Source organism: Podarcis cretensis (genome assembly GCF_951804945.1).
Source record: "Podarcis cretensis genome assembly, chromosome: 13".
NCBI lineage: Eukaryota > Metazoa > Chordata > Lepidosauria > Squamata > Lacertidae > Podarcis > Podarcis cretensis.
The window spans coordinates 37,744,506-37,766,266 of record NC_137182.1 but is presented as its reverse complement, the minus strand read 5'-3'; the positions used below and the strand labels follow the sequence as shown (position 1 = coordinate 37,766,266).

General features: G+C 46.4%; 1 protein-coding gene and 1 long non-coding RNA gene across 3 annotated transcripts in view; one reads left to right on the top strand and one right to left on the bottom strand.

The window, feature by feature from the left end:
• Window positions 1–7,921: 7,921 nt before the first annotated feature.
• Window positions 7,922–21,761, bottom strand: part of TTYH1 (tweety family member 1) — a 65,684-nt gene continuing 51,844 nt past the window's right edge. Inside the window, exons 8-14 of one of the 2 annotated variants that reach the window (XM_079950405.1) lie at window positions 20,796–20,851; window positions 18,689–18,781; window positions 18,422–18,514; window positions 16,929–17,071; window positions 14,604–14,795; window positions 11,012–11,090; window positions 7,922–9,112 (exon numbers count right to left, since the gene is read on the bottom strand). In XM_079950405.1, coding sequence (XP_079806531.1) covers window positions 9,032–9,112; window positions 11,012–11,090; window positions 14,604–14,795; window positions 16,929–17,071; window positions 18,422–18,514; window positions 18,689–18,781; window positions 20,796–20,851 — 737 coding nt within the window. In that variant the 3' untranslated portion in view covers window positions 7,922–9,031. The remainder of the gene's footprint in view (window positions 9,113–11,011; window positions 11,091–14,603; window positions 14,796–16,928; window positions 17,072–18,421; window positions 18,515–18,688; window positions 18,782–20,795; window positions 20,852–21,761) is intronic. The other variant, XM_079950406.1, reaches the window with a different exon arrangement.
• On the top strand, window positions 15,838–18,153 carry LOC307201335. Its single transcript, XR_013832676.1, has 2 exons — window positions 15,838–16,702; window positions 17,722–18,153. It is a non-coding gene; the product is annotated as an uncharacterized lncRNA (long non-coding RNA).

The following is a 21,761-nucleotide window of genomic DNA, read 5'->3' as shown; positions in this document are numbered from 1 at the left end:
CAAATAGAATGGAAGATAAAGCAAATGAGACAAAAAACTTTTGAATCAGCGGATAAATGTGGGAAACTTCTGTCATGGCAATTGAAAAAAAGGCAGAAAATGAATACGGTAACAAGTTTAGAAATGGATGGAAAGATTATCCACAAACCCAACGAGATCAACAATTGTTTTCAAAGCTTTTTTAAGAAATTGTATGCACAAGGGCCAACCAACGAGCAAGAAATAGAAGAATTCATCAGAAAATACGGTTTACCAAAAATCTCAGAACAAAGTAAAAGGATCTTAAACGAGGAAATAACAGAACAAGAAATAGAGGGTGCCATTCAAAATATGAAATTGGGAAAATCACCAGGACCAGATGGCCTGACGGCCAAATACTACAAAATGCTGAAAGAATGGCTGATACAACCATTGAAGGAAGTTTGCAATGAAATTTTGAAGGGGAAAAAGGCACCTGAATCGTGGAAAGAGGCTTTCATCTCACTTATACCGAAAACAGAGACTGAGAAGAACCAAGTTAAAAACTACCGCCCTATATCTTTACTCAATGTGGATTACAAAATTTTTGCAGACATTTTGGCAAAAAGATTGAAAAGAGTGTTGGCAGATGAGATTCATAAGGACCAAACAGGCTTTCTCCCAGGTAGACATATGTCAGACAATGTGAGGAACATTATAGACATTTTGGAGCTGCTGGACGTTGACATTAATAGGAAAGCAGTTTTGATTTTTGTGGACGCGGAGAAAGCCTTTGACAACATTTGTTGGACTTTTATGAAAAAGAATCTCCAAGGGATGGGGGTAGGACAAGGTTTTGAAAACGGTATAGGTGCAATATACTCTCAACAAAAGGCCAAATTAATTGTAAATAACGTGGTAACAGAAGAAATACCTATAGAAAAAGGTACACGACAGGGCTGCCCAATATCCCCTTTGCTTTTTATATCGGTCCTGGAGGTTTTGTTAAACATGATTAGAAAGGACCAGTTGGTTAAAGGAGTTCAGGTCGGAGTTAGACATTATAAATTAAGAGCATTTGCAGATGACCTAGTATTGACTTTGCAACAGCCAGACACTAGTACTAAAAGAGTATTAGAACTAATTGAAACATTTGGTCGAGTAGCAGGTTTTAAATTGAATAGACAAAAAACGAAAGTGTTGGAAAAAAATTTAACAATGGAAGAAAGAGAGAGTTTTCAGAATGAAACAGGTTTGGAAATTACAAAAAGGGTAAAATACCTGGGGGTAAACTTAACATCCAAGAATGTGAACTTATTTAAGGATAATTATGAAAAATGTTGGTCAGAAGTTAAAAAGGATCTGGAAATATGGTCAAGGCTGAAACTTTCCTTGTTAGGCCGAATCGCTACTATTAAGATGAATGTATTGCCTAGAATGCTGTTTTTATTCCAGACGTTGCAGATTGTGGACAAGATGGACTGTTTCAAGAAGTGGCAGAAAGACATATCAAAATTTGTCTGGCAGGGCAAAAAGCCCAGAATTAAATTTAAGATTTTAACTGATGCAAAGGATAGAGGGGGGTTTGCCCTGCCGGACTTAAGACTTTATTATGAATCAGCAGCTTTCTGCTGGTTGAAACACTGGCTACTTCTTGAGAATACTGACATTTTGGATCTGGAAGGGTATGACAACAGTTTTGGTTGGCATGCATATTTATGGTATGACAAGGTAAAGGTGTATAAAAGTTTTAAAAACCATATTGTAAGGAAAGCATTGTACAACGTTTGGATTAGATACAAAGACTTGTTGGAAAGTAAAACCCCTAGGTGGGTGTCACCAATGGAAGCTAGGGAAGTAAAAAAGCTTAATATGGATTCTAAATGGCCAAAATATCATGAGATCATAGATTACGATGGTGAAAGGGTGAAACTTCAGAGTTATGAGAAACTAAAACCTAAGGTTCGAGATTGGTTGCATTACTATCAGATAAATGAGACGTTTAAACAGGACAGGAAAATAGGATTTCAGAAAGAGAAGTCAAAATTAGAAACAGAATTGTTGGAACCCAATACTAAGAATTTATCAAGAATGTATAACTTGCTGTTAAAATGGAATACACAGGATGAAACGGTGAAATCAGCTATGATCAAATGGGCACAAGATATAGGACATGATATTATGTTTGCTGACTGGGAACAATTATGGACCACCGGTATTAAATTTACTGCATGTAATGCTTTAAAAGAAAATATTATGAAAATGATCTACCGGTGGTACATGACCCCAGTCAAGCTAGCAAAGATTTATCATTTGCCTAATAATAAGTGTTGGAAATGTAATGAGACTGAAGGCACTTTCTACCACCTTTGGTGGACCTGCCCAAAGGTTAAAGCTTTCTGGGAAATGATCTATAATGAAATTAAGAAGGTCCTTAAGTGGACTTTTCCTAAGAAACCAGAGGCTTTCCTTTTGGGTATGGTGGGCCAAGTGGTGTTAAGAAAGGATAGGACTTTTTTTATGTATGCCACTACAGCAGCAAGAATTCTACTGGCAAAGTATTGGAAGACGCAAGAATTACCTACTCTGGAAGAATGGCAAACAAAGGTGATTGACTTTATGGGACTGGCCGAGATGACGGGCAGAATCCGGGACCAGGGGAAAGAGACAGTGGAAGAGGACTGGAAGAATTTCAAAATATATCTTAAAAATAATTGTAAAATTGAGGAATGTTAAGATGTCAGGGGGTAAGAAGTAAAGAATTGCAGCAGTAAACAAAAAAAAAAAAACTTAAGAAATACTTACGAAAAGGAATTAAGACAATGGACTTAAGGGTTGCTAAAGAATCATTAAACAAGGATGCAGGGATGGGGAGGTATGGGGAAGTCAAAGAAAAAAGGTTATGAACCGATGAGTATGAAGTTATATTGTGTTATATTGCTGTTTATTATCTGTGTGGAAAAATAATAAAAATTATCATAAAAAAAAAAAAAAAGACAATAGTCAGGGATGACAACAGCTGCACCGTAATTAAAATACATGGTATTCTTTTAAATATGATTCTAGTAAGATGGCATCCACAATAAAACTGAAGCATCATGGCCAATTTGTGTGGTGACAACCTAGTGAGCTAATGCTTGTTTGAGACATTTATGCTCATATATTCATTGATTTTAAAACATATCCCAAACTGCTTATTTCGTCCTATCATTTCATTTTGAAGTTAGGTGTCTTTAACCCAGCTCGAATGAAAACTTAGTATAAAAAAACCTTGCAGTTTCACTAACAGTAGTGCTTTTTCTGGGGGTACGCATACCCCCAAACATTTTATGAATCTTTGTACTTTTGTCCATTTACTGTATTTATTTTTCCCGATTTGAACTGTAAAATAGTGATTTTCTTGAGTTAAAATGAGAGTACCCCTAATCATTTTTTTAGGGAAAGAAAACACTAACAGTAATCTTGGATTTAACGGTTCAAGCCTTAGCAACCGCATAGCAACCCCACTGCAGAAATGATATAATTGTATGTGTGTGAAGATGAATGGTCTTTGCTTGCACAGGCTGGAAGCCAAGAAGCAAGTTTGGGCTAGTGGTTGTGAGGTCTGAAAAATGGGATGCAAGCAATCTGGATATTGCTACTTTAATGTACGGGGACCCTGGGCCCATGTGGTAGATGTTTCCATGCTTATGAACAGGACAATATTGAGACAAACCTGGATTTTGGCAAAGGATAAGGCTACTTTTGTAACTTTGTAGATCCTGTGGGATAAGACTTGGTTCTTCATCCTATATAAGAGGTCTCTCTCAGTGTCAATTAGGCTACACAGTACATCCCAAAGAGGCAATGCATGTCTGCAACACCTTGTTCTCTAACCTTTTCCTATTCTTCCTTCCCACAAAGATCCCTGGCCAGGATCCTTTGTATACGTATCACCCCATCCTTGCTATGTGTGGATTAGGGTTAGCGTGTTTAGGATACATAAATAGGAAATTTCTATTTCCTATTTTCCAAGCTTTCCCTTAGGGAGAGGACACTGCAGCTGTGTAAAGTTTGGATGGGGAACAATGCTTTTAAACTTACATTTTTGTCTGGCTGTTTTATCCTGGCATTCCCTGGCAAAGAAAGAAAGGTATTCCCCAACTGTAGACTTGGGAATTAGTTCTGAACAGAGATATACACAGCATTGCAGTGTTGGAGATTCAGTCCATTGATTTTGTTTGTGGTTGAAGAAACAACTCAGAGGAAGTGTAGATCAGTTACTCATCATACGGCATGCAGAATGCAACAGGGTATCTGAATTGCCAGCATTTTTCTTAGCATGGCTCCTCTGGCTGTGTGATGGGCAGAACCTCAACAGGCACATCCTGTATTCTATCCTGGGAAAGGTGAAGTAATAATGACGATAGTGTGACCTTCTGTGCATGTGCAGAAGATCCCCATGTGTTTGCTGTCTTCATAGGTAGGACGCCCAAGGCCCACCCTCATTACTATATTTATAACCTACCTTTTCCTTCAAGGAGCTCACGGTGGCTTGCTTGGTTCTTCCACCCCTCCCCATTTATCATCACAACAACCTTGGGAGGTAGAACAGATGAGTGACTGACTGACTGACTGACTCACTCACTCAATGAGCTTCATGCCCATTAACAACATGGGGGCCGCTTTGTTTCTCTTCCTTTTTTTTAACCACATACATGCATTTTACTAGAGAAGCAAACTGGAAAGGGAGGTCATTAGGTTGACCAGTTGAAAAAGAGAAGGCACCTTGAACTGTTGTGTAGTAGAACATGTCAGTTTGCATTCCTTAGTACAGAAAGTATTGATCTGATGTGGACAGATCTTTCCTATTCTAATTACAGTGGTACCTCGGGTTACATATGCTTCAGGTTACATATGCTTCAGGTTAGACTCCGCTAACCCAGAAATAGTACCTCAGGTTAAGAACTTTGCTTCAGGATGAGAACAGAAATCGTGCTCCGATGGCGCGGTGGCAGCAGGAGGCCCCATTAGCTAAAGTGGTGCTTCAGGTTAAGAACAGTTTCAGGTTAAGAACGGACCTCCGGAACGAATTAAGTACTTAACCCGAGGTACCACTGTAATTCAAGAGGGTTCTGGAAGCTTCTCTGTGAGAAAGAAACAATCAGAAGGTCCATGATGTTTGGGGTTATTCCTTCAGAGAAGCTGGCTTAAACTGGTTCTGTTCTCTCTTCTGTCAAGATCATGCTGACTATAAAAGTAAGGCCAGAAGGAGCCGGGGTTTCACTTTCTCTTTCTCTTTCCCTCCTGGTGTGGTGTTCTGTACATAGTACAGTGGTGCCTCGCAAGACAAAATCCGTTCCGTGAGTCTCTTTGTATAGCGGTTTTTTCGTCTTGCGAAGCAAGCCCATTGACAGCTTAGCGGATTAGCGCTATTAGCGGTTTAGCGGCTTTTAGCGGCTTATCAGCTTAGCGGATCAGCTGATAAGCGGCTTAGCTGCTTAGAAAAGGGGGGGAGGGGGAAAAACCCGCAGGAACTCACAAGACATTTTCGTCTTGCGAAGCAAGCCCATATGAAAATTGGTTTTGCGAAGCGCCTCCAAAACGGAAAACCCTTTCGTCTAGCGGGTTTTACGTCTTGCGAGGCGTTCGTCTTGCGGGGCACCACTGTATGCTATAGTGTTAAGGTTTAGACTTATTATAAGTTATTATAAGTTTAAGTTAAGTCTGCAACTGGATTTCTTCTGGACAGTGCCAATCCTGAATATATTGGAATTGTGGCCATTATGCTTATTTGCCTTCAGTAGCAGTAAAGCTCTGCTGGATGAAATACAATTGCCTCTGGTCTATTTTTTGGGAATCCTGCAACGTGTTTTTACTCTGCTAACTATATGACGGAGTTCTGCATTGGTACAATATTGAGTAGAATTCCATGACAGAACAGTGCATCTCAAACTATCTAATAAGGTGGACTGGCATCCCCCCCCCCATGTACCAGAGACTGGTACCATATTTGGTTCCTGAAGCGTCCCACCCAACTAGGGCTAAGGTGGAGTTGCCACAGACCCACAGCTGATGGCTACTTTGAGTAGCACTAGTGTAGAAAAGGGAATATCAGCTTGCATGGGAAAGTATGCCTGGGAAAATCTTCTATTTTCTGCACAAGTATTAAACAGGAGCCCCACTCTCTTTTTCACTTGGGTCACCCCCTGGAAACAAAATGGTTAGGGGGCCACACTCTTAAGAAGGAATGAAGCAAGGCACACTCCCCCCACCAGGGACTGGGCAAGGTGGGGAAATGATAAAGGGCTCAATAACAGGCATCGCCCAACATCCTCATCTCCTCAAGAAGAAGCGAAAAAGGAGCTATTATCACAGCAGGTGCAAGAGTGAGAACGAGCATTTGGGCCTTTTGCTGCTTCACTAAATTTAGCTTGGTTGAATCACTGGGAGAGAGGAGCAGCTGGCTGCAGAGGACTCATGTGTGTCTCTGCTGTCTCTCAACATTGTTGTTTTTTTAAAGATGCCTTGCCCAAGGCTGGGGAGGGGATGCTAGTTGTTTGTACAGCAGCAAATGTAAGCCAGACCCCGACACCCAGTGAATCGGGGTGCATAATTCAAAGCCTCTGTTTCTGAAGCTGTGTGCCCCAATTCTAAACTTTGAAAATGCAGGTTGCGCCAGCTGATTTTTAGTCTATTTTCCATTCCTGATTTGCAGTTCACGGCGTGTTTTGCACTGGTTCCTTTAACGCCGAGCTCAGGTTGTGAGAGCCCACAGGAAATGGAGCCAGAATGGGCCCCTGAGAAACAAGAGGGAGGTGTCAGAATTTTGGTTTGCAGAAGTTCTATATACCTGATCATCACTGCAGGTGAAGGTCTCCTGCAGATATAATCTTATTAGAAGGTCCATTCCACATAGACCTCTGGTGTGGTGGCACTTACTCCTGAGCCTCTTGGGCTTGCCGATCGGAAGGTCGGCAGTTCAAATCCCTGTGAGGGGGTGAGCTCCTGTTGCTCTGTCCCAGCTTCTGCCAACCTAGCAGTTCGAAAGTATGCCAGCGCAAATAGATTAATAGGTACCGCTGTGGCGGGAAGGTAAACGGCGTTTCCATGCACTCTGCCTACCGTCATGGTGCCCTTTGTGGCAGAAGTGGTTTAGTCATGCTGGCCACATGACCTGGAAAGCTGTCTGTGGACAAATGCCAGTTCCCTTGGCCTGAAAAGCGAGATGAGCGCCGCAACCCCAGAGTCGCCTTTGACTGGACTTAAGCGTCCAGGGGTCCTTTTCTTTTTTTACCTTTTTCATTCCCTCCCCTTGATAGGCATCACCTCTCATGTTTTTTCAGCACTGACTGAGGACCTCCCTTTTTTCAGCATCGCCATCTCTTTTAAGGTGTTTTTATTGTTTTATCATTTGTTGTTTCCCGCCCTGAACTCCTCTGGAAAGAAAGGCAAGATTTAAATCAGTAAGATCAATACACAAGTCTTTCAAAAACAGCTATGGGATTACTTCCCTCCCCCTGCTCCAAATAGCTCAATCAATACGGAAAATAGCCAAGGAATGCTAACTTGATAGATACGGCAACATTTTGTCGCAGACCCCCTTGTCAATACAGTTCTACTGTATTGTTGTCCTGTACAGTTCTACAGGACTGGTATTTCAAATAGCAGCTGAAATTTTAGGATGCCAAATCTGCAAAACAAAAAAGGGGTTCCAAAATTTAAACTTGAGGGAGATCATTAAATTCTGCCCTGTTCTTTCATCTGCGCTAGGCTCCCAAAGCCTGCAGAACATCCTTCTCCAAAGCTGGCACCCTCCAGATATTTTGGACTACACCTCCCATCATCACTCACCAACAAAGGAGTACTAAGTGGGGTTGATAGGAGTTGTAGTCCAAAACATCTGGAAGGTGTTGGGGAAGGCTGTCCCAGAAGGACCCGGAGGACCACACACACACACACAAAATCATACGTAAACGCCACGTAAAATAAAGTTTCCCTTTTATTTTTAAACTGGGCAAATTCCAAACGCTTGTTAGTGTTGGGAGGGGGCTCTAATTCGGAGCAAGGAGGCTGGTGGGGAGCAGGGCTGGTTCTGGGCCCCTACTGGACTCCCCTCTTTCCTTGGATCTCCCTGGTGGGCCCAGCAGTGTGCGCCCCACCTGTCTGGGGTGCCCACAGTGAGATGGTGCAGCAGGGATGAGTGTCTCTCGCTGGGTGGCTTAGCAGTTCCCGTATCTCAAGCTCGGATTTTAGCCTCCCTCGCCTGCCTGCGCTTTCAGCCTACCCCTCGTTTCGTTCCTTCAGCCCGTGCCTCCTTTCCCTTGTTCGCTGGCTCTCGTTTGCACACCCTCATTTGCATATAAATGTCCATTTGTTCACTCTATTTTTACCTATCTATCTACGCACCGCCAGCTGTTCCCTGCCATTCCTTCTCTCGGGGCTCATCCACACTTTAGCCTGTGCTTTCCAGGCACAGGTCGGGGCTTAGCAGCTCAGCGTCTGAGCGATTCGGGTTTCCCCATGGGTCGCTGTTTGCTCCGATTGGGCAGGGAAACGGCAGGGGCAAGGGTGCTCAGACACAGGGCTCTAAAGCATGGAAGGGGCCTGGCAGGAGCAGAGGGAACCTAAGTGCGGACAAGCCCCCATTCAGGTACCTATTCACCCATTTGGCCTTTGGCTTGGCTCACCCTCGTCCTGCTTATCCGTCCTGCCTCTTTCTTTTCCTTCTTTCTATTACATTCTCCTTCTTTGATCCCCTTTCCTTGGCCTTTTGCTCACTCCTCGCTCCTGCTTCTATTAATGCCCCATATATTCGCATATGGGGCATTAATATTCATATATATATGTATTCCTATATATGCATGGGAATGAGATATAACTGCTCCTGTCTCCTTTTCTCTTGCGTTCTTACAGAAGGCAGGCAAATGAAATGAGTGAAGAAGAGATCCAAGTGTAAGGGGGTGGGGGCAGACAAGACGCAGCGACGTGGCTAGCCTCATGGAAAGAGGTGTGTGTTTTGGGAGGTTGGGATCTGCTCTGTGTTAGTTGGATGGCATGGAGGTGGGTTGGGTCGGGGTCTTCTGGGGTTCATCTAGGGCAGGAATCCGGTCCGGTAGGGAAGGTCCACTTCTTCGCTAGCACCGACGTAAGACGCTCTCATGCTGGGAGAATACTATGGGGCAATACATAGACAGGAGTAGCGGGGTTATTATTACCCAAGAGATATATCACAACAGCAATAGGAACAGCTGCAGGTGGGGAACTTGTGGCCCTGCAGATGTCACTGGACTCCCAGCTCTGGTCAGTTCTCGGGACACAGACACACCTTTAAAGTACAGTGGTGCCTCGGGTTACATACACTTCAGGTTACAGATGCTTCAGGTTACAGACTCCGCTAACCCAGGAATAGTACCTCGGGTTAAGAACTTTGCTTCAGGATGAGAACAGAAATTGTGCTCCGGTGGCATGGCGGCAGCGGGAAGCCCCATTAGCTAAAGTGGTGCTTCAGGTTAAGAACAGTTTCAGGTTAAGAACGGACCTCCGGAACGAATTAAGTACTTAACTGTACAGTGGTACCTCGGTTTACGAACTTAATCTGTTCTGGTAGTCCATTCTTAAACCAAAACCGTTCTTAAATCTGAAATATACTCAGAGTCGAGAGTGGATTTCATGCTCTTTATTCAGCTCATAGTGGTGAAGAGGAATGGGAGTTCCCCCAGAATCTCTGCTTTATATACATTATTTACATAATGGGCCCCACGTGATTGGCTAATTCTGGGATTCACCTGTAGGCCAATCAGGTTGCGGATTCACTTCCACCTGGAGCTGGATTGGGTGGCTCCTGTGGACCAATCAGTCTGCTGCATTCTGGATCCTATTGTTCTAGGACCAATCAGACTGCTGCATTTTGGATCCTATTCAACTCAGTACATAACAAAATCGAGGCGTGCTTTCCCTAATGAGGTCTCCCGCCACCGGTGCCCTTCCACCGTTCGGATTCCGTTCTTAGACCAAGGTAAAGTTCTCAAACCAGGACACTATTTTCGGTTTCACGGAGCTTGTAAACCAAATTGTTCTTAAACCAGACTGTTCTTAAACCGAGGTACCACTGTACATGACTCTCCCCTAAAGAATCTGGGGGAGTGTAGCTAGTTGCAGTTGCTGGGAATCGTAGCTGTGCAAACAACAGTTCTCATGATTCTTTGGCAGGGGTGGGGGGAGATGTGTTTTAAAGGTAGTGCATGAATGTGGCCAATGGGAGACTGCAGTCCAGCAAATTCTGGGGTGCCACAGGCTTCCCATCTCTTCACTGCTTCATCGTTCTCTATCCACCGGCAAATGCATATGGCAGACAAGCAAGACGCAGGTTGGGGAAAATGAGCAGGCAGAATATGTGAACATTGCCTGAGCATTTCTGCATCACGTGGCCCTTTCTTCAGATATTACTAACAAGTGCTGCCAGACAACTGTGGTCGCACAGGATATTAGCAGCATCCAAATTTGCCCTCCCGTCCCCTTTTTATACGTGATGTGCTCATTGACCACAGAGTATACCTATTCCTCAACCCAGCATTCTATATTTGGAGACTTTGTTTAACCCTTCAGGTCCATTTTTTTTTTAAATGCTTGGCAGTTGACAAGTAGTCATTCTGTGCAGCTTTAAGGGAGCAGAATTCCTGTACAATTGCATCAAACTGCTTATACAGTACCAGCAAACACAATCCCCTTTTGCTTTCCACTGTGTGTATATGGTCCTGTTCTAGCAAGAGGAGTTTTTAATGTTTGATGTTTTATCGTGTTTTTAATATTCAGTTGGGAGCTGCCCAGATTGGCTGGGGAAACCCAGCCAGATGGGCGGGGTATGTATGTATGCATGCATGCATGCATGTATGTATGTATAAATAAATAAATAAATAAATATCATCATCATCATCATTACATTCTGGCTCACCAGATTTTCGCAGCACAACCATGGCCACAAAACTACAGTGGTTTGTTCTGCAGCCGCTGTGGCCACTGTGTATCACCCTAGTGTGCCACATCTGGGCCCCGTGCAATGCTGCAAACTTACCGAAGGGGGTGGGGAATGGCGGTCGATGAGGGGGACGCTCTCAAATCGAGGACTGCCACTGTACGAAGCGCTTTGACTCCTGCAAGCAACACCGACAAAGAAGCTGAAAACAGGTCCCCCCTCCCTCCCCCCTCCCTCCGCAGACCACTACCCCAGAACTGGAAGGTCAAATCCACTCTCAGAGATACTCAAAAGCCTCTACTCTGCCTGTCTTTCACAAGTTCCCAGAGAGCAGGCAATTTATATGGTTCTCGGTTTATTTTGGTCACAATTCAGGAAGCCGTAATCCAGAAGGCGGATCTTCGTTTCACCAAGGCGTGATTGATACGCCTGCCTGGGCTGTGGATGCTCTTTGTGTTTTGGAATCGATGAATTCCCTCCTTCCGTCATATAGAACCATGGAATCGTAGAGTTGTATGTGTTTGAAAGTTTAATGGGAGAACTCCACTCGCAGGGTTTCATATGCACAGGCACAACTTGTGCAATTCTTCCTTCTCAGAAAAAGGGAGGGACGGAGCCGGCCCACCCAAGAGGCAGGGTGAAGTGCCTGCCTCGGGCGGCAGAAGGGCAAGGGGCAACGCTCTGCCTGTCCCACCACTTCTGCTGCCGCCACTGAGAGAGAGGTGCTCATGCGTGTGCCATAGCCACTTGCCATCCTTGTCCCTTGGCAGAGAAGCCAAACAGCAATGCTGATTCCTGCTAAGTCTGGCCCTGGCTCCTGCTGAGTTTGGCAAAAGCCAGGATATTTTTCCATGCCACGTTGCTGCTCGGATTCCCTGCCCTCCAGGGCGGAGAAGCCAAGTGGCGATGCTTTAAGGCTTCCCAAACTTGGGTCTCCAGCTGTTTTTGGACCACAATTCCCACCATCCCTGATCTCTGGTCTTGCTAGCTAGGGATGATGGGAGTTGTAGTCCAAAAACAGCTGGAGGCCCAAGTTTGGGAAACCCTGATTTAAGGAGTGCCTCAGCTCCCTTAGGTGGCAAACCGGGATGGGCCACGACCCGGGAAGGTGACAAGATGGAGGAAACGATACTGTACTCATACACAGTAGGAGGAGGGCAATGGCTAACCCTCCACTATACAAAGAGGATTCACAACCCAGGTTAAGTGAATCAGCCAGATCTAAGAAAAATCTGGCCCCGGTCGCTTCAAAAAAATTTAAAGTGGCATTTGTAGCACATTCCGATCTGAATCTTGCCCCAGATGTTGGGCCAGGGCAGTAACAAAACAGAACAGTAAAAGGGTCATGAGAAGGAGGAAAGGAGAAGAATAAAACAGAATGTTTGTTGGAGAAGTTTACCCTACATTGGGAAGCTTTTGGGTGAGAAAAGGAGCAGCAAAAGGGAGAGGGAGGCCTATGCTGTCCACGCCAGAAGAGCCTATTTGGATTTGGGAAAGCTGGATTTTGGGAAAGCTGTCTTGGGGTGGGAATAAGGAGTGAGAATGAGTGCTGGGACAAAGCAGTTGTTGGCTAATTCCTGTGCAAACAGGGTGGGAATGGGAATGGGAGAGCAGGACACGTAAGTGACAGAGAAGTGAAGGAAACTAAAGGATTCATTACCCATAACTCCCATGGAAAACTGCTTGATATGGGCTGGATTGTGGTGGTGATGGCAAAGGACGTCCATTGGGTCTCAACCACGCATGCGATTTTGTATTTGTAAGGCTGCGGTTTGTCCGCAGAAGGAACTGCTGAACGGGTCAAACCAGCCTGTTCGTTAAGTCAGGCATCCTGTTATCATCCATCCTCTCACTTCACCCTGTTCACATGTCTAAAGGAGCTGGTGAAGAAGAGTTTGGATTTGATATCCCGCTTTATCACTACCCGAAGGAGTCACAAAGCGGCTAACATTCTCCTTTCACTTCCTCCCCCACAACAAACACTCTGTGAGGTGAGTGGGGCTGAGAGACTTCAGAGAAGTGTGACTAGCCCAAGGTCACCCAGCAGCTGCATGTGGAGGAGCAGGGAAGCGAACCCGGTTCACCAGATTACGAGTCCACCACTCTTAACCACTACACCAAGCTGGCTCACATAGAGACTGTTTGGTGATGATGTTCTTTCAGGAGAGGGGAAGCCTCCTACCCATTCACTTGGGTGGATGGCCTGCCATCCTATGGGGCAGGAGAACAATAAGCCAGGGAGCTAGTCTTTTGTTTCAGCTGATCTGCAGCTGAAAAGAGACACCAAGGCGTGGCTCGCTCTGTGTGCTGGGAAACCTAATGGGGAAGAAAGGTCTTTTGAAGTTGTTAAAGCCAGAGGGTATCTGAACCACGTACTCTCAAAGCCCTAACTCAGGAAGAGAGAAGTGTAAATAGTTTTATTGTTCTTTGGGAATCGGATAATTAAAAGGTGTCGGGGAAATAGGGGTGATGAATGGGATGAGCTACGTACACATGTCACCACATGACAACCACTCCCTCTTTATGACCTGTTTGTGATGTACTGATGATGCTGTTGGAAGTGTATTATGGGAAAGAGGTGGATAAGTCTTAAAAGTTCATGCAAGCCCATGCTCAGGGTTCCTACTCTTTGTGTGTTTGAACCTTGTTGCAACAAATAAAGATCAGGTCTACTGACTGCTGTTTTGCTTCTTTAACTTGGCTGGGGACTCCTTCCTTTGACTGACCAGAGGGACCCTTGGGGAGTGGCACCCCAATGAGCTGGGCAGCGGAGTAAATCTGCACCCCAGGATTTTTTCCTTATCAGAGTGCTAATGCTTTGGGCTCCCCCATCTTATGCTCAGGTGGTAAAGGTAAAGGGACCCCTGACCATTAGGTCCAGTCGTGGCCAACTCTGGGGTTGCGGTGCTCATCTCGCTTTATTGGCCAAGGGAGCCGGTGTACAGCTCATGTGGCCAGCATGACTAAGCCACTTCTGGCAAACCAGAGCAGCACATGGAAATGCCATTTACCTTCCCACTGGAGCGGTACCTATTTGTCTACTTGCACTTTGATGTGCTTTTGAACTGCTAGTTTGGCAGGGGCAGGGACCCAGCAACGGGAGCTCACCCCGTCATGGGGATTTGAACTGCCGACCTTCTGATCGGCAAGTCCTAGGCTCTGTGGTTTAACCCACAGCGCCACCCGCGTCCCTTATGCTCAGGTGGTATATATGTGTAAATAAAACCATATATCCTAAAGTCATGCCAAATCCAGGGCAAGCACTTGAACTCCTGGGTGCTCTTGCTGCTTGGAGACTGGCGTGTGTGCAAGTGTGTGCAAGTGTGCGTGTACACACATATATACACCAACATCTCTCCGTGTGTTTGGCTTTAGAACACAGGAATGACATGCAGGAGTCAGGAAACGAACGAGCAATGGCAGGTAGAGAAATGAAGAAAGCACGACTGGGAATGAGGGCGATGCTGTAGCAGTAGGCGAGGAGGAGGAGAGGAGGAAGGAAAGGGAGAGGAAGCACTCAGATGCAGGTTGGGAGGGAGGGGTGGGGACTGCCCTCCCTTCCCCCCGCCACTCGCGCACTCGGATCTGTGCCGGTTGCTGGCCGCTCCGAGCCCCTCCCGCCTCGCAGGGGGCACCGTGACCGAGCGAGCGGGGAGGGGGGGTTGGGAGGTGGGCGCTTGGGGCTACTCACATGTACTGTGAGACGGGGGCGTTGGAAATGGGGGGGGCTGAGAGGCGCAGGCTGCCACGGCTGCCCCAGCTTGAACAGTGGCTATAGGAGCCGGGCAGGGTGGGCCCGGCCCCCCCCGCGCGCACCATCGGCTGCCTACGTGCCTGGGGCGTGAAAGGGTCGTCGTCCTCCATGTCGTCGTAGTCCGAGTCCCTAGACGGGAACGCGAGGAGAAAGAGAAAAAGAGAGAGAGAGGGGCAAGGTTGGCAGATGTGTGGCAAACCTCTCAAGAAGCGTGTGGCCCCACAATTGTACTCAAGAAGCAAGAGAGCGGAGTCCTCTTTTGTACCACTAGGCACATGGCGGGCCATGTGTCCTACTTTACAGAGAATGCTTCTCTCCTTGAAGGATTCTATTTTTATTTTTAATTTTTTTATTATATCTTTTTTATTATTATTCGAGTTCAGGATTTTTACATACATTATATTATCTCCTTCCAATTTTTAAATTTCCCGTACAATTTTTTCCTTCCCTTCCCTTCCCACCCATATCCAATGGAAAGGTTCAAACAATTATCCTCAGCCACAGGCATAGCATCTTTAGTTTCCACCAAATGTCTTTTGTTCTCCTTGAAGGATTCTATACCTTCCAAGTGCCAAAGAAAAAATGGTGGCCATGCTCTCGCTCCGATAAAGTGTTTTTCGGGGCCACAATCTCGTGCGGCACCCAAAAACATGTGTTCTTGAGCACCGGGTGAGATCACATCCCCCAAAAGCACTTTTTCCAGGGAGAGGGCGAGGTGCAGGTCACATGACACACTCGGGAGCATGCCCTGGAAGACACACATTTTGCATCGGAAAATGTTGGACCCTAGCAAAGGGCAAAGCCCTGATCCACTGCGGTCCTGCTCCAAATGGGGACCCCGACACCTGGAAACAACTGTTCTGAACTGGTATCGAAGCATGGGAGGAGGAGTTAATGTTCTCCTAATCCTGCACTAGGTTCCAATTGTACCTGCAGTTTCCTTTAAAAAAAACCATTTGCACAATTGTGTGAATAGCGTGATCTCTAGTTTGGCCCTGATGCTAGACCAGAGCATAGGCTGGTCAGTTTTCCTGGGGCTGGCGGTGGGGCTTCTTTATCAGCAGGAGAAGCTTTTCACAGAATGGAGATAAGTATCATCACCCGCTAAATGCCTGCACATCAAGACAGACTGTTAAAGGCACAGGACAGAAAAGCTGCCTGTTCAAACCAGGCTGCAGCCCACATGTCAGATGCTACAGCTAGAATGCCTCTGGCCACAAGTTGACCGCCAAGTACCCTTTTGCAATTTTGCATGGGAACACGACCACACACCTAGCTGATGCTACAGCCCGAATGGCTGATAGTTATCCATCTCCCAAGATGTATTTGCTCATTGCTTAATTGCACATAATTGCACATAAAATCTGACCACAGGAATAAATTCTAGATCGGGAAGGCAAGTAGCCACTTGTCCGGTTTTCTGTGGCAAAGAAGAATCGCCTCCAGGCAAATCTTAACGATAAAACAATTAACAGGGAGGTGATACAAAGACTACTGCAATCGACACAAGATAATATCACCAAGTGCTGAACCACTGGTATATTATGAGTGAACTCTCTATTTACTGCATTTGCTCTTGTTTAAGATAAAACCCATTTGGGAAAGAAACTACTTTTGCCATTTTTATGGACGTTCATTGCTTGTTTACAGGTGGTTGCCTTGGTGATATTGTCTTGTGTCGATTCCAGGCAGATCTGGCAGGAAAGCAAGAGGAGGGGCCAGAGCTGAGCCTTGGAGGACACTGTACACATGCAAAAGGTCTGAGTTCACTCTCCTATTGAATCAGACCAAGGGGTCCATCCATTCCATCCTGCCTCTCACAACAGCCAATCAGATGTCTTCTCTGGGAAGTCCAAAGGCAGAGCATGAAAGCCATCACCCTGTTTAATTGTTGCCCCCCGGCAACTGGACTCCAGCACCCATCAGGCACAGCCAGCATGGCCAGTAGTCAGGGGAGAAGGGAACTGTAGTCCAACAGCATCTGCATTATGGATCCGGCCAATAGCCCACCGGGTCCAAGCATCCTGGCCAGTCAGGTGACATAAGTACAAGACAGCTTCGTATGTTCAAGTTTTGCAGAAGTGGGCTGTTGTTGTTTGTGGGGGGGGGGGAGGGAGCTTTTTAAAGTCACAAATGACCAACATAAGATGATGTCTGGACAAATAGGGCAGCCTGTGGGATAATAAAGTTTAATGGGTCCATTTGCAAAGTTGCATTAAATCTGATGCCCAACTCGATGACGCCAAGGCTGTGGGTGCTCACCTGTTCTGGAACCTCTTCCACGCCCGGGGCAGACTGCAGACGGCAGTAGTGAAGGAAAGGGCAGAGAGGAAGGAGAAGAGGAGGAGGAAGAGCAACCCTTCCATGCCATCGTAGCACAGCCCTTTCAGGGCATCCACATAGTCCTAAAATAAATAAATAAATAAATAAATAAATAAATAAATAAATAAATAAATAAATAAATATTTATTATTATACCCCTCCCTCCCCGGCCAGAGCCGGGCTCAGGGCGGCTAACACCAGTAAAATTACAATAACAATATAATGGGGGATGGGGAACCAATTTAAAATACAGGTTAAAATACAATTTAAAATGCAGCCTGATTTTAAAGAGGGAAACACAAGGGTCAGACTGAGTCCAAACCAAAGGCCAGGAGGAACAGCTCTGTCTTGCAGGCCCTGCGGAAAGATGTCAAGTCCCGCAGGGCCCTAGTCTCTTGTGATAGAGCGTTCTACTGAAAAGGCCCTAGGAGAAAGAGGAAGCACGTGCAAGCGCACACACACACACACACACACACAAGCAGGGTTAACAGGAGAACGGGCCTGCCCAGATGCTCTTCTCAATAGCTTCTTTGGTCATTCTTAAACTCAGTTTCCCTAGAGCAGGGCTGGACAGACTTCAAGCTTGCAGGACCTACATTAAGATTCTTGGAGTTGCTTTTTTTAACTAGGACGCTGGTGGTAGCACTCCTGTTGTAACCCACCTTGGATCAGGCCAAGAGCCACCAGCTGAAGACTAAACTACCAGCTCCTGTTTCTCTCTTCCTCTTCTCAGCTGGCAGGATGCTACCTTCTCTAAGCTCCCATGGGCATCTCATTCAAACATACAAAGAGATTCCCAGTTATCAGGAGGCCATTCTCCTAATCATTGGCTCCTTTTGATGAACCATCAATTGACCGCCCTGGGTTATTAGCCAGCAATAATTTATTCCGAACATTGTCACGAGACAATGTGTTGGATGTTCGGAACAGCTGCCGAGCAAGATTTTGGCTGAAACACATCGGTCCTTTGAATGAAGTTTAATTTGGGCAGTTTAAATGATGCTGTGCTGATGGACTACAATGGATAAATTTGGAAGCTCTCTTCAGAAATGTCATGCCATGGAGACGAGAGCCACCGTTCCTCAACGGCATTGTACGTGCTGTGGATGACGGACACGGTATTCGACAAAACTGCTGAAATAATAGTAATTGTTCCAGAATAAAATGTAGGGGGTCTTTATTTATCTATTTTGCTTCGGTGTTGGGGTGGCCAACCAGATCCCAAAGGGGAGGCCGCAGGCAGGTCCTGAGCACAGGAGCTGCTCTCCCTGTCTTGTAGTTCCCAGCAGTTCGTAATCAGAGGCATCTTTAAGTGGGAGTGGTATGCAGCCGTAGAAAAATGACAGGTATAGGACAAGTAGAGAGAAAGGGGTTCAGTGGAGGGGCCAGTGAGTGTCAGTGGATCACTTAAAGGAAGAATAAGTGTGGGTTACCTTATGAAGTCCCCGGCAGTTGAGCAGAGCAATAAGGTTATGGAATTTGCTTTCTGTGTTGTTCAAAGTGCTCTGGATGGATAAGATGTTTTTCTGCAATGCACAGAGGATGTGAGGAGAGAATCCAGTAGCCCTGGATTACACAGCCCTTTCCCCTCCCCTCATCCTCCTAACCCACCAGATCCCTTTCTGGACCAAGAGAATCAAGAGTCCAGGCACCCAGTGTTTTTCTGCCCCCCACCCTCCTATCTGGGCATTCCTACTGACCTCCGCTGCTGGGAAATGTGGGATGGCTTCTCTTTCCAATCCGTACAGCTGAGAATGTATGTTGGACAGTGCCCTCTGACACATGGTGAGCCTCTGCAGAAACGGCGGGAGGAACACAGGGCATGTTGGGTTAGAAAACTTCACAAGCCCACCACAAGGGGGGAAACTTCCAAGAATTCTTCTGGCGAGGCCTGTAGCCACACAAGAGCTCATGGGCTGAATGCCACACTATTCTTTGTGCAGAAAACCACTGAGGGCAAATCCACACCACGCACTGAAAGCACCTGAGTTCCCCCAAAGAATCCTGGGAGCGTTACTTTGTTGAGCGTACTGAGAATTGTAGCTCTGTGGCGGAGAAGCTACAGTCCCCAGGATTCCACATGCTTTTAAATGTACAGTGGTGCCCCGCAAGACGAACGCCTCGCAAGACGGAAAACCCGCTAGACGAAAGGGTTTTCCGTTTTGGAGGCGCTTCGCAAAACGAATTTCCCTATGGGCTTGCTTCGCAAGACGAAAATGTCTTGCGAGTTCCTGCGGGTTCCCCCCCCCCTTTTTCTAAGCATCTAAGCTGCTTATCAGCTGATCCGCTAAGCTGATAAGCCGCTAAAAGCCGCTAAACCGCTAATAGCGCTAATCCGCTAAGCTGTCAATGGGCTTGCTTCGCAAGACGAAAAAACCGCTATACGAAGAGACTCACGGAACGGATTAATTTCGTCTTGCGAGGCACCACTGTATAAGGATGTAGATCTGCATCTCAATGCCATCTCTTAAGGGCTGCATCCAACCAACATGTCTCCTCAGCTCAAGGATTTACACTTGCGCAATGGAAATCTCCCCCCTCACCTGCTTGGGCCCTCCCCAAATATGCAAATCTGGGAACTCCTAGAACAGATTTAGGAGGCACACCAAGGGAGGGGAAGGAGTTCCATTGTGCAAGTTTAAATATTTGTGCTGAGGGGATGTGTCAACAGGAAATGGCCCTGAATTTCTAGGTTAAAAAACAAACATAGCTTTTGAGATTTTGTTTTGCTTTCCAGTCCATTCTGGGACAGCTTAATATTCAGTTCAGCAAATCATAATGGGCAAAACTCTTGTTTATTCCGCAATGTTGCGATGGTACAGTGGTGCCTCGCAAGACAAAACTAATCTGTTCCGCGAGTCTCTTCGTCTTGCACGGCTATTAGCAGCTTAGCGGCTTAGCGGCTTAGCGGCAATTAACAGCTTAGCGGCTTAGCGGCTATTAGCGGCTTAGCGGCTTTAAGAAAAAGGAAACAAACTCTCAAGAACTCGCAAGATGTTTCGTCTTGCGAAGCAAGCCCATAGGGAAATTCGTCTTGCAGAACGACTCAAAAAACGGAAAACTCTTTCGTCTTGCGCGTTTTTCGTCTTGCGAGGCATTCGTCTTGCGAGGTACCACTGTACCAAGTGCACCGACATAAAACTAAAAAGAAAGAAAGGAACGGCAAGTTTCTAGTCCCTACTGCTGTGAAGAAAAGCACGGGCAATGCTTGGAAGAATCCTGTGTGCAGAGCCGTCTTACCCATAGGCGCTAGGGGTGCAGGGCACCTGGGCTCCAGGCTCTCAGGGGCGCCAGGCCAAGAGTCCAGGGCCCGAGAGTTGAGTCTGGGGAAGAGCCTGCCCATTGGTTGGGCTCTTCTGCTGCGGGCGCCCCTGCACCATGAGTTCGGGGATGAGCAAGACAGTGAGACGCTGAGGTGGCCGGCCAGCTCTGCCCTCCTGTGCGCCTGGGATTGGGCAACTGGGGGGGGGGGCGACGGGCAGATCTTTGCACCCCAGCACCGCATATGCTTAAGACAGCCCTGCCTGTTTGGGTATGTGGCTGGATGTGGTGGGAGCAGAGGGGTGGTTGAACCACATGAGTGGCCCATGGCGTTTCAGGGTCCTGCATAATTCTTTGCCCTTCTTGACACAAATGAGAGTGAAACAAAGATTGCATGATGAGAGTTTCTTAATTCTCAATATTTGGACACAGCGGTCGATTCTAACATTGCATGGTAGGGAATTTGGGATAGGTTGGCCCAGAGTCACTCCACACACCCACATGCAGCACACTTCTTAAGCCTTAAAGAAGGGCGGGGAAGCCTACCTGCTGGAAAGGGTTAAAGACGTCTTGGCTGCAGGTTAAGTAGTATTGTAGGATTTCTGTGGGATTGGGAAGAAAAGGAAAAGGAAATCAGACCCGTGGCTCCCTATCAAGGCACCAGGCTTTTCCCATGCTCCTCCTGGATCCTGTGTTTGTTTGCTCTAACTTGGGTTTTACATGTTCAAAAAGAGGGTCTCTGCCCTTGATAGCAATAGGACAGGCCATGTGACACTTTATGCAGGGATGGGGAATCTTTGTGTGCCCCCCCCCGCCCAGATGTTGCTGGACTACAGTATCCATCATCCCTGGCCATTGGCCATGCTTGCTGGAGCTAATGGGAATTGCAGTTCAGCAATATATGGGGGTCTAACAATATGACATGCAGTGGTGCCTTGGTTTTTATTTCACAGTTGAGTAGCTGCTGTGGGGAGAGCTATGGGGAGCAGTTGAAAAGGGCCGCCCTTTCTTCTCTCACTCTGGACAAATATTGCCTCCCCTCCCCTTGCAGCAATTATTAACTCCAGAAGCGCAGGCTCCCCTATGTGCCTAAGGTGGTGTTACAAGAATTGTGGTGGTGTTACAAGATATAGAATAAATATAAATGCACACATATCTAAATATATGAACCATGTGTCTGAAATAGTATGGGAGAGCAATCCTGAAGCCATTTTGACTGTCCCAATAACGTCAAATATTCCTCTGCAGTAAGGGAGGCAAATAGGGAAGGCTTTCCCATTGTCTTTTTGCTTGCAAATCCTGTCTGAAGGGCATATTTGTGTATGAATAGGGTGAGCCTGTGACCTGGACTCAGGAACTAAAGTATTGACCATCACAAAAAGAATGGCCAGGCTGCCCAGGTAACGCAACCAGTGACCATTATCAGGTATCCTGGCAGGCAGGATTTCTGCTGGGGACCGCCTTCTTCTGTGATGTATGTATGATGTTTTTGGGGGGTCTTGGTCTACAGGG